A 12,808-nucleotide genomic window follows, 5' to 3' on the forward strand; every position below is an offset into this window, starting at 1 on the left:
AGCACGATGCCAGTGTTGGCAAATTACGTAAATGAGCGAGTTTATACAGAGGGCAAGAGTGTATGAGTGTCGTGAATTTACAAGAGTTTATCAGTTCATTTTATCATCGGATAGAAACAGGTCTCTGACGAGTTGATCTACCAGAAACGTTTCATCTGAGCCTGTAACGCGCCTGGTCAATATGACAGAATCCACAGTATTGGGCAGCTTAGCACAGACAAAATGAAATATCAGCGTGGTTGGTCATTCGTTTTGAAGATTGGCGGGTACTCCCGTAGTCTATGTACCAGGTTAGGAATATCCGATTTTCCTTATTTTAGTCCTATTACGAGTTTGGGGAATGTATGTGTTAGCCAAGTTAATATACTCCCTGCCCATAGGTTTCAGTCCCTTCTCACAATCTGATGTAAAATAGGCGAACAAAATTAGTTACTTTCATATTAGTACAGCTATTTTGAAGCGCCGATTTGGGACTCTAATGATCTCATCTCAGTCACTATTAGCTAGTCAGAATTTTGAGTTAGTTTGTGGCATTTGCACAACAAACACTAGAAAATAAAATTATATCTTTTATAGTATACAAATGACCGAATGATTCATATTTTATTCATCGACGACGACGAGAGCAATCAATGAATATTTCTGACAATTTACAATACCATAACGCAGCACAAATTATGAAACGGGTTTAGGGATCTCTGAGGGGAAATACAAAAAATAAGGCTCAACTTTTCCTAAATATTCATGTGGTGACTCTGTCTTAATTTAAAGTCTTTAGCTCTTGTCATTTTTTAAGAACTTTCTCCATTGTATTTGCTGTGAATTTATTGTCACAACATTTTTACAAAACACAATACTGTCATAACAAAAACATTTCAGTTGAGTATGTCGTATCAGAAAAATAGTTTTGTACTTAATTAATTGAAACCAAAAAAAATATTTTTATTTTACTTCATTGACAACTGGAATATTTATCAACTTATCATGCTTTTATGACGCACAATACAAAATATCTATTTTCAAATATTCTGTAAGGACTGAAGTCGAGAGATTTGAATTTTGATAACGCAAACGTTTGGTCGCAATTTAACTAAGCATGACGTCAACTTTTTTTTTTAACTAAAGAGAAAATACATTCAACTCCTTATATACCTTTAAAGGATAATTGTATTTGATTTTTAAAGTGGTTCTCATTATTTTACCGCTACTGAAAGTTTAATCATAATTACATGGTATGGGCAGTAAGTTGGTTGAAAATTAGGTTACGTCATACTTTTTTGGAATTGGAAAATAAATGATTTATCCCTATCGACAAGACAATGAATGTATGACTATTACGTCATAGTAAGGAATAATAGAATTCTATTTTATCCGTCATGCATGTCCAAAGTCTAGCTTGTGGACATAGAGAGTGAAATCATCAATATATAAACAGCCAATTTTACTACAAAAGTTTCAATTCACTATTCTAATTTTCATTATTCCTAATACGCTGTATAACAAAATCATTTTAAAAACTTTATCGGAATGAAATAATGTATTCAGTATAGGACAAGCTCTGTGAGAAACCGTAACGTTGATTTACAAACAAATTGACCAAGCTGAGCTATACCCGGTTATATAATGTAACTTAAATAATAAACTGTCTATTGTGTAATTCACTTAGTTGTTTACCACTTTGCTAATTGTTCGGCTATTGTTTATTTTTTCATAGATTAACACCGATTATTGACGATGTTTTACACTACATGTTTCGGAGATCAAAGTGTGTAGCTAGCGTATGGTAACCACGCTTTGCGTTGATAGGTCGTGCCCTGGGGCTGATCAAATCACAACAGCGTCATTGGGTTTTACAAAATGAGAGAATCGTCGGTGGACAGATAGAAAGACATATGATGATGTATATAGTATGATGTTGTTGTTTTCATTCATTCGGAAATATATCTCTTCTGTGATCTTGTGTAAGACTTGGCAAAAACAACTTGCCGTGATAATGGTTTTGAAAAGTTTATGGAACGAGGAATTTTAATCAATTGAATTATATAAATTTTATATTTTTTACATCAAACTATTGGTATAGCAAAGTAGAAAGGAGGCAGCCACGTTATGAGTTCCGTAAAGACATAATATGAATATATATTGTGATATTATCACAGACAGACTATCGTTAATTGTGAGACTACTTGAAACTACACTATATACTACTATAACCTTAATATATATATATATATGATTTTACAGAAAGTATTGATATATTTTGAGTATTTTAAGAAACCATGAAAAACAAACATACTGCTTGTCGAGCTAAATCGCTTCCAGCAGACCCAAGAATTAGAAACAAGGAACGAAAACTAAAAGGCAGAGTATCATTCAGTTCACGCCCGCCTATAAAAATCGAGTTTGACTCCGATGCTACTGAATATAATGCGTCACCGATTCCAAAAGAACAATTGTTTACGTACAAATGTGAACAATTTAGGAATGAAAAGAAAGAGTCGCGCTGTTACACGAAGAATAAAGACCACCTGCTTGTAGAAATACCAAAAAAAGTTGAAAGAGATTGCTCAAACGATCTTGATTCAGTAAACGAAATGTTGATGGACATTTTAGAGGAAATTGAAGTTGAAAATATCACCATTGAAGATTGTTTAAGAGATGCGGTTTATCTTCAAATTTTAGAAGAGGAAGATGCAAAAGATGTCATCCCTACATTCACAGTGGAAAAATATAATTTCACCTATGAGAATGATAATAATAACAACAATAAAGCTAGTATAAACTCGGATAAAGAAAGTGAAAACTCAACCCAAATTGACAAACTTTTGGATATATTCTCTGCTTTGCCAACTAAAGATTTGGCAAAATGTTGTAAATACACTTTGGGAAAACTTTGTCAATTAACGAGTTACGAAGATTATGAACACATTCAAAAGATAGCTGCCAGTGTGTGCGAATCTATTCGCGATTCTCCTGTTCCTTCTATCGTTAGTGAAATCCCACACGAACGATCACGGAACTGGAGCAATGACTCCTACGACGGTTCGTTTTTCACCGATTCGTCTAATGATACAAATTATTTGTCGAGTGGAAGTTCCGAAAATTTTGAATATTTATCTTCAGAATCAGAAAGAGATTTCAAAATAGATGCAAAATGCTTAGAAATTCCAAACGAACATAGCGTAAATACAGTAAAAGACATCTTGCCCGTTCTTGTCGAAGAAGGTATTTTGCAGCCTCGCCAAGTCTGGGGAATTTTAGAATTACCAGATCAAAATGAAATGTTGAAACGGTTAATAAAAGAGATGTCCAATTCAACAGGATCAGCAAAACTTAAAAAGGTTGTTAACACATTTTCTTTTCCAAACATTAAAAATATAATCGCATGCTCGAGGATTTCTGAAGATTCCGATTCATCAACAAATGACAGTGATTATGGAAGCAATAGCAGCGAAAATGAAACTTCATCATGTGATAAAACCAACTCAAAAAAGACTTCACTTTCTAATTTAAAAGTATCGAAAAGATTCGGTCTAAATAAAACTAAAACAACACGCCCATTTACAATATCTTCAGAGTGGAAACAGCGTGAAAGAAATAATCCGATAACGTCAACACCGGAAAAGACAGAAGAAATTATCATAACAAAGCATGGTAAGTAGAAGTTTTAAACTTACAATATATAATAACACGTGAACATTTTTCAACCTTTCTGAATTTTGAATAATTTTTGTTTCAAATATTTTGTATTTAACATCCCTTTAAAACCAAACAAAGGTTAAACTGAAAATAGATATTTAAAAGTAAGGTTAAATTTGTTTAGAAAATTCCCAACAGATGGTATTGACCATACGCGGATGTTTCTACACAGGTGATATTCTGCATGCGTCATATTAATCCAGCTTTCGAATGTCGTCATGGAATTACCTAGAAATAAGATTTTCATAACAGAACAGTTGCGCGGTTATGAAATAATTACAAAATTAAAGTCACTTCATGGAATAAATTTTAGGCTGAAATATGACAAAACAGAAAGCTAGTTCAGCACCGGAGTCCTATAGAAAACGTTTGTATACATCACGTCAATAAATTATAATCGAATAATTCAATAGTGAAATTTATATAAAAATTAAACGCGGATTGTAAAGCTATTAATCACAGAATAAAAAGAATGGCTTATGTTATATTTTATGATTAGGGAAAATGACACAGTTTTAGTGATAAGTTTGAACATTTTTGGTATCACTAATATTCTGTTCAGCCGCATGTCGTCTTACGTTTTTAATTTTAGGAAATATAAACGAACATGGGTTTCAACGAATTAATAGCTCTAATCTTGATCAAACAAACTTTTTAGAGTGCGTCTTCCTGGGGACAAAACAATATTATCCGGTTCTAGGTAATAGCTCGGCTTCCATTTGAAATCGAATAGGATAATGCGTCTAAATACCATATAATTACTCTGTCTAAATTTCCTAGGACGGGAAAGCATAATCATTTCGCATATTTTTTGATTTACGATATATGATTTCCACGTTAAAAAAAACAAGCACGAGCAGTATTTTGTAGCTTCTATACTTCTGTATTTTAGATATTATTTTATGCAGAAAAATTTTAATTTGACATAATCTTTTGCAATCTTCACAACCCTGCCAAAAAGCAATTATCGTATTATTTTCCGGTGCTCAATACCAAATTATCGGTTAGGATATCGTGTTGATTATATGACACCCTTAGATAATATAGCTCGTTATGATGCCAGAATGCTGAATAAAAATATTTAACTTGACTTGCTGCCAACAACAATACACGCAATATTTTTAGGTCGATCACGAATCAGATATTTAAAAAAATAGGATTTGATAAATCAGTCTAAAGTGTGTTAAATTCCATAATTTGGTCAAATAAAAACAAATGACCATTCTAGGGATTTCATCAATGTTTGTGATTCTGAAATAGCGTATCAGTATATTTATTACATAAAAATAAATGTTTCAAAATAAAAATTAAGCAAAAAGTATTTCATTTAGCTTTATGATATTTGTAGTAAAAATTGTGACATGTCAAGAGCTAATAAAATAGTCCTGTACCAAAAACTCGATATTTTAAATCGTAGACTGATGTGTTTATACTTCCTGAAATTACACCCAGCTAAAACGATTTTCGAATTAAGATACGACGATATACTGTAACATAGTAGCCGTTTGAAACATTATAAGATAATCGCCACATATAACCATATTAGTTTTAAGTTACCTTTTACGAAACAGCATCAGAATATCAAATAGACCACACACAATAAGTACTATGAAAGGTTAAAATCCTGCGATGCAACAGAATTTATGTAATACATATTGGATAGATATAGATTATGAATCGCGGATTATAATGTTTATCGAATACCAACATTAATACAGAAAAATAAATTTGAACATGGTTGTTTATTTAGACTTTTATTACTCAACTTGTTTTATTTGAAAAGAAAATTGCATTTTTCACGAACACTGAATCGACGCATGTTTCAGTTGTTAAATAATCAAAATCTAGATAACCTGAAAAAATACATTGAAATAAGTTTCACCAAACTGTATCGAGAATTGAAATCATAGTTTGGATCCATCAACATATTCTACGTCACGTATTTCAATCCAAAAATCGAGTTTATTTATGGCACAGATCCGATTTTACAGTTATTGGCTAAATCATATACTTGTATTTTATGGCATGCACCGGTTGTGGATAAATTTTACAGTTTGTTAATGAGTTTTTGTCGTCTTTATAATTCAATATTTACAGTTTAAAAACGCAACGTGAGTTCAATATCGTGGTCAAATTCCTATTAATAACTTTATGAGCTAACAAAATATAAATTTTTAATATTCACTCAAACTTATGCACGTTTAATAATAGAAAACTTTATGATATAATTTATACCTATTATAATATTATAAACAAACTTGAGTCATTAACTTTAAATCAATATTCCAATGTTTTATCCAATGTTTATACCAATTAAAGTGGACAGTGTTATACAGCTGGATTATCTATTATATATCACGAAAAAGAATTGTGTCGTTCTCTGGATTAAAAATAAAAATATTAAATCTTTTTTTTTTCATAAATGAGTTTGTTAGTCCAATTGCAAGTCGAAATATGGTTGCAGAACGCAGTTTCTAGAGAGTACTTACATTATTTCTTGAAGAGTCTTATTTATGAAAGTATGCTAGTGCAACTCCAAAGGATTGTGTTTTTTGAAACGGTTTATTATTAAAACAAAAATAACCCTCTAAGCATCAAAAATGTCATAATTTTAGCAAACTACTGATGATTTTGATGTGTGTGTCATAAATTTTCTCAATGACATTACCTGATATTTTCTTAAAATTGTAGTTAACATGTTTGTTTATTAAGTCCGTTTTTCAACTAAGTTTTTTAAGACAAAATTAACAAACAATAAATTTATTTTAAAATGAATTCAATGATCTACCTTTAACTAAATCTTATTGCTGTAGTTTTGGAATGCACTGGCTCGGGATAAATTTACCGATTTAAAAGATCAAAATAAATATAAGAAGCTGTAAAAACACTCAATCCAAATATTTGTAGTTCACATTTATTTATATAGAATGTACTCTATCTAATCTATCTGAACATATTCAGTTTTGGATTATCTACCAGTTATTTTGTGACTATTACATATGTTCAAATTTGTTCAATAGTTTCCCAAAATATTAAATATGTTTTTATCTTGTTCTTGCCCTTTTTCACTAAATTTAGTCTTTTTTCATTTTTATAACAGAACATGGCTGTCCCGAAACTTGGTGTCACGTCAACAACCTACTCGCGTCAACAGCATCAGTTCTCAGGCATCATGGGTATCTTACAGAGGAAGAAATCTCAAATATTAATGAACTCGATATGAATAAATTTTCCGAATTATCATGGCCCGAAAAAGTCAAGTTATGGATCGCAATAGAGGGTTTAAAATTAGATAAAATGTATATTGAATGTCGCAGAAAATTGACATCATATTCGAAAACATTTGAAAATTTTCCGGTAACACACTGCTGAAGGAGGCAACTCGATAAAGAATCCTCATAAAGACGAAGAATGTTTTACTAAACGGCAACTTTCCCGAAATGTAGTCAACTCAATCATTATGGTATTTTTAAAAAGAACATATTTTTATCTATTACTTTGCAAGACAACATGCTGCTATAATATAATTGGAGCTGTATTTTATTAGAATTCAGTGTTAAAAGTAATACAATTTTAGGTTATATATATTAGTCGTATTCCTTATATATAAACATTGTAAGAACAAAATAAAACCACAGAACAAAGAGGAACTAATATTCAGCCCTTGGCCTTGCTTAATTATTTCAATGCGATTATTGATAAATACTGCCAAAAAATTGCTTTTACTCATATTACATGTCCACTTTTTGTTCGATATCTTGGAAAAAACGCCTGCAATTTTACAAAAGCATTTCGTTTATTTTTTGAAATATTAAAAAAAAATTGAATTCTTAAAAACACAAATGTACAGTTTGTGTACACAAATGTACAGATATATATATATTTTATGAAAAATTTACTTTTTTGCTTTTGCTTTTCTATTAATACTTGTAATTCTATTAATCGATTGAAAAGATACTGAGATATTTGAAAAATGCAATTTGCATGTATTTTCAATTTATTCTAAATAAACTCGATTTTTTTGTAATGATGACGCGTGTCTTGCATCTTATATAGGTCGCCAGTAACCTTTTATTACCTGGCCTAATTAAGTGAGGTTGTAATGTCAAGTCTGTAAGTTCAACTTAACGGCATACTCGCTTTGTATTTATAGCACTACTAATTTCTACTTGACATGCTAATTTAAATGATTTGTTTCGATGATTATGGTACTTAATTATTATGTGAGGTTTCAAGGCTTCTTGTAACTCATAATTATCGCACCTGTAGCGTGCAAATACCGTCGCCAGAAATTATCCGAAGTTGTCAAAGTTTGTAGAATTTAGGCAGACCAATGCGAGACAAGAATATGGCGACAAGTTCAGTAACCCGCGGGCAATTTTGCCTCATACTGCTGCCGAATCAATAACTTTGGATGTTTTCTAACCCCGGAATAAAACTTCGGTATTTCTTGAATAAATTGCGGCATATTCTACTCATTTCTACTTGCAAAACAAGCGCGAAGTAGGCCAATCAAATAGATGTCTCACTGAGAAAACTTAACGTCGCGTGGACTGGCAAATATCGCAAAATGTTGTCCCGATATTTAAAAATATGTGACAACAAAACGACATTTTTCTTTAAACGAGGGAGATAACGGCAATGAAAATAGAGTATTTCACTTTAATGCAAGCTTCTCGAGGTAAATATTTGATTTAAATGTCCATATATTCGAGCCCCGCTGATTTGTATTTCAATGCAATCGGATATAAACAGCTACGCTTCGTGACACACTATTTCAAGATATGGTTATAATATTTCTCAAATCAAAAACATAAAGTATCTGGAAGGTTCATTTAATATTGGTCATAACAATCTCCACGAACAACTTCAAATCTCATACTATTGAATCCTATCCAAGAGAGTGGCTCCAGGCGAATATAGCGACAGGTCATTGGCGACGGAAACAAATTGATAACCTTTGTATCCATGTCCGTGTTTCCGTTAAATATCTGAATGAATAAAATTGGGGTATAATTTGAGTTATTGGAAACAAGACAAATCCTATTCAATTCTGTTTAACTTATAATAAGATATAACAATATACCTTTGCATTTCCATTTTCTGTTATGTGTCTAAGGCTGCTGATTGAGCTCCCACATTTTGCTCTGAATGTTTTTACCCATTGACCATGTATTGGACGACCTTGCGTTATAACTCCAGCAACGAATTTTGGTTCTCCCAGATCGACTTGAATCCATTCCCCAAGCACAGCTAGAGTAAAAACGTTTCAACTCCAATTATCATATATATAAAGAAAACAAGAAAAGCAGTAGGCTACCTAACTACCTTACCTTCTACAGTACCGGTACCGTCAAAAAACTTCCGACTTTTGCGTGAAATAGAGAGTAGCACGAGAGAGATCGGAGAACCGCTACAATTAATTCGTATTAATTTTTAAAAAGGTCAGCACACAAAATTTCGAAGTGAAAAACAAACCACATAGAGTCCATAGAAAGTTTTGAAAAATAATAACCTTCTAGCGAAAAATACAATTTTTAAGAACAGAAAATTCCGAAGAAATTGCCCCAAAGACTAACAGCATAATAACAAAACGATTCATAGATCTATTTCGTGTCCAACAAGTCCCAAATTGGAAGTCTCATTAAATACACACTTTGGTTCTTTGATGTATCAGTTGCATGATAGTGTATTAAATTTTGTACACAATTGGGACTTGTGGGTTGTTTTGACAACTGCTGTCTTTTGCTATCTTTATTTTGTTGTTGAGACATGTTATCGCTTTACATTACTAATGGATTGATCTTTATAAACTTCTGTAGTTAAATTGCGATTGTATCTCTCAGAGGGCTATTACTTTTAATTTTTTCATAAATCTCTTGGTTTCTCGGGACTCGTCTTTTCACCACAATTTTGTCTTCCTCTGAAAATTGTGCTACCATAATGTGGGTTATTTTCCTGATGCGGGTGCTGCAAATATCGCATTTTGAGTTAGCGATGGCTGATCATAGTACCGCGACTTTTCTGATGTATGCATACAGTTAGTCAGACTGTTATATGTTTGATTTTACTTCAAGTGCGTTTTCTGATTTTTAAACTTTATTTTGTCGTCAAATTTGTTCGGGTCAACCCATCCTGAGATTTCACAATCACCTCGAAGTGGACTCCAAGCTCCTGAACGTGTTCCATCTTGCTCCATATCCAGTCTACCAAATCTACTTGCATGGTTTGCGTCGTAGTCCGATGAAGACGTAATCGCAGAGTTTGGTATATCACGACTCTTCATTCCCATATAGCAACGAACGGCTGAAAAGAATTAATAGATTTTTTTCCAGGTCTTTTATTGCCATTACACTAAACATTATTTGATAAATTCAAAAATAGCCTATGTCAGTAACATGCTGTTCCATTATATGGAAGATTTAAATTTAATAAAACACTGTACTGTACTGAACTGACCCGTGGATACAGGCATTTGTACTGTCCCACCTGAATGACTAAATTAATATTATAACAGTTAAATATAAAAGCATACTATTAATGAAGTAACCTTGTTGAGATATATTGTACTAACATGTTTACACTTACACTTCGGAAGATCGTTGTACTTTTTCTCTGACTCAAGTATCTTTTCTGCAAAATTTATCAATCTTGAACGTATTAGGTCAAACCAATTTTGGTACATTATATTAAATTTACTACAAGTATATATAGAGACAATAGACCAATTCTTGAATATATGGCAACAAAGGTCAAATATCGAAAAAGTGTTGTCATGAATCAACTAAGTCTGGCCAATTGGAAATACATATTTTAAAAATTAAAATAAAGTAATAGCAATAAACACCCTTTAAACCTTTCGAGTACTGAAAATTTGAAATCAACTGATCTATTGAATTCAAACAACAAAAGCCCGAAAAATCCCAAGACGACTAAATCAATCAACAATCACTTCTTCACTTCGGAATTTGTAAGTTTTTTTCAAAATTTATAATATTAACGGTTCAAATAGATTTTTGATGATTTCAACAATGAAATCTAGCATAGAAAATATTCAATCACGCTATAAAACCTACCTTCTAATTTTCTCATTCTTTTGTTCAATGTGTCACAAGAACCTTCTTCCCCTTTTTCGCCTTTGTTTCCCTGGGGACCCGGCGGTCCTAATGGTCCCTTCTTTCCCGGTCTACCCTGGCATTGATCACAGGACACTTGGTTATGTCCAGCAGCAGCTTGCGTAACAACTTGTGAGCAGAACTCATTGACGTTAGGCATATGCGACACAGCACAACTGACCATGGTCCCTACAATCAACAACAAACTTAACTCTATTTTATTGCGCATCGAGTATCGTATAAAAATATATCTGTTTAGAGACACATATACGTATGGAATTAAACAAAATTATAAAACTATTTATTAACAAAATGAATAAACTCTTAGAACAAAAATAATTATCCATAATAGTAGATATAACATTTTAAATACCTGAAAGTTATGTTCGATGCAAAAACAAGTCTGTCTACTCTACTACGCTATTGTATGACACTCGTACATTTCACGTCTGTTCTTACTTTATAATATTTAAACTCAACTGGTAGTTTTAGCTACAGTAAATAAAATGATTTAATAGTTTACGAGCTTGTCAATTGCTCAAAGACCATTTTGTTAATCTCTCCGTAGGCAAACCAAAATTCTGTACCTCACGAGTCTGCGTAACAGAGAGTTGATTGTTCTTATATTACATAACATTCAATGCTAGCTATGTGTAAACAAAATTTATGTTCAGATTGACCTATTTAGGAAATGTCAAAACAGATTAGCGGAAAAGATCAGAAGTTTTTGACTCGTAATGAATTCAGCACAAATCTGATATTTAATAAAAAAGACAAATATATCGTCTCCTTTACAAACTAAAATTTGTAAAATCAAATATTAGAGACTCAAATACATCATATATATATATTTTTTTCAATTCACGATTTTGTTGCAAGTTTTATGATTAGTGGTGTCGGCTTTAATTTACTGATGTAACTAACACATAAGTAATCTTGAAAAAATATCCTATTTGTAGAGATGCATTCTTTGATTTCTACTAAATATATAGGGTTCCAAATTTGGCCTATTGACAAACACTTAGTAAAACCACTGATGATTCATATTTCCTATTTTTGAGAATCAAATGGTGACAAAATAAGAAATCCGATAGATGTCATGCAAGAGCTATAGTCAAAGAACTGAGTAAAGTAGTCTCTCATTGATTGGTACTCGACTTCGGTCGAACATGCGATTCTTTATATTCTAAATCTAAACCCTCCATCCAATTCGGGAGACTATTTCATTGCACTGGAGTTACGCTTCTTATTTGATTGCACAAAACGATTACGATGAAATGACTGTCTTCGTATTCCAACGTGTTATATTAAAATCTCCTCACTCAGTATAGAGCCATACATCTGGCTTGCTAAGAAGTTTTTGTTTGCATGGAACGTAGAACATTTTGCATATCTTCGTTTTCAAGATGTATAAAATTTAGCGGAAAATTTAATTTTCTTCATCCTCAACCCCCTGATAGATGTATTAAGAAGATTCAATCGTTGTTTAGATTGCCTTGGACATAATGCTTCCATAAAATTTTTAATATTGTAATTGGTGATTTTCCTGTTGTTGAGATGAAAAAAATCTCATTTTCTCTTTCTAGAGAAAGACTAATCGTTTATAAACTTTTAGTAGGCAAAAAAGAAAGTATGTCAGAAGTTCATTACTGTAGTGTATATCATATCCAAAAATTCCTATGGAATTGTTGAAGTCCTTTGTTTTATACCAAAATAGTGTGTTTTGTGACTAAAACCGCCACCGCATCAATTTGATATTAATCAAATTGAGATTATTAATGCTCAATAAACAACGTGACAGTACCGGTACCTCATAATATAAACGTTTAATAGCTCATCTTCTGTTCAGCAGCATCTAATTATCATATTGTCCCCTATACAGTTTGTGCACTTACGAAAGTAAACGTCTGTTACAAGATAGGTTGCAAGAAATAAATGTATTTTCATGCCGTAAACATTGTAACAGCACACAGGCAGGCATAGTGTTGTTTACATAT

At 32.1% G+C, this 12,808-nt stretch overlaps 2 protein-coding genes across 2 annotated transcripts; one reads left to right on the forward strand and one right to left on the reverse strand.

Moving 5' to 3' along the window:
- The first annotated feature begins 1,959 nt into the window (after positions 1–1,959).
- LOC120333414 (uncharacterized) lies at positions 1,960–7,084 on the forward strand. The gene is made up of 2 exons (XM_039400834.2): positions 1,960–3,651; positions 6,797–7,084. Exons 1-2 carry the CDS (start codon positions 2,277–2,279, stop codon positions 7,066–7,068), a joined length of 1,647 nt encoding a protein of 548 aa, XP_039256768.2. The 5' UTR covers positions 1,960–2,276; the 3' UTR covers positions 7,069–7,084.
- Positions 6,948–11,058, reverse strand: LOC120333448 (lactadherin-like). Its single transcript, XM_039400877.2, has 5 exons — positions 10,773–11,058; positions 10,285–10,329; positions 9,850–10,002; positions 8,783–8,949; positions 6,948–8,687 (listed from the first exon to the last, which is right to left on the reverse strand). Exons 1-5 carry the CDS (start codon positions 11,038–11,040, stop codon positions 8,532–8,534), a joined length of 789 nt encoding a protein of 262 aa, XP_039256811.2. The 5' UTR covers positions 11,041–11,058; the 3' UTR covers positions 6,948–8,531.
- Between the last annotated feature and the right edge of the window lie 1,750 nt (positions 11,059–12,808).

Source organism: Styela clava, chromosome 13, assembly GCF_964204865.1.
Source record: "Styela clava chromosome 13, kaStyClav1.hap1.2, whole genome shotgun sequence".
Lineage (NCBI taxonomy): Eukaryota > Metazoa > Chordata > Ascidiacea > Stolidobranchia > Styelidae > Styela > Styela clava.

What these genes read in the sequence shown, in the direction of transcription:
- LOC120333414 (XM_039400834.2), top strand. Translation starts at nt 2,277, where the DNA reads ATGAAAAACAAACATACTGCTTGTCGAGCTAAATCGCTTCCAGCAGAC. An exon ending in AATTATCATAACAAAGCATG is followed by an intron (nt 3,652 to 6,796) that starts GTAAGTAGAAGT and finishes TTTTTATAACAG; the next exon opens with AACATGGCTGTCCCGAAACT.
- LOC120333448 (XM_039400877.2), bottom strand. Translation starts at nt 11,040, where the DNA reads ATGCGCAATAAAATAGAGTTAAGTTTGTTGTTGATTGTAGGGACCATG. An exon ending in AAGAATGAGAAAATTAGAAG is followed by an intron (nt 10,330 to 10,772) that starts GTAGGTTTTATA and finishes TAAATTTTGCAG; the next exon opens with AAAAGATACTTGAGTCAGAG. An exon ending in CAGAAAATGGAAATGCAAAG is followed by an intron (nt 8,688 to 8,782) that starts GTATATTGTTAT and finishes TTATTCATTCAG; the next exon opens with ATATTTAACGGAAACACGGA.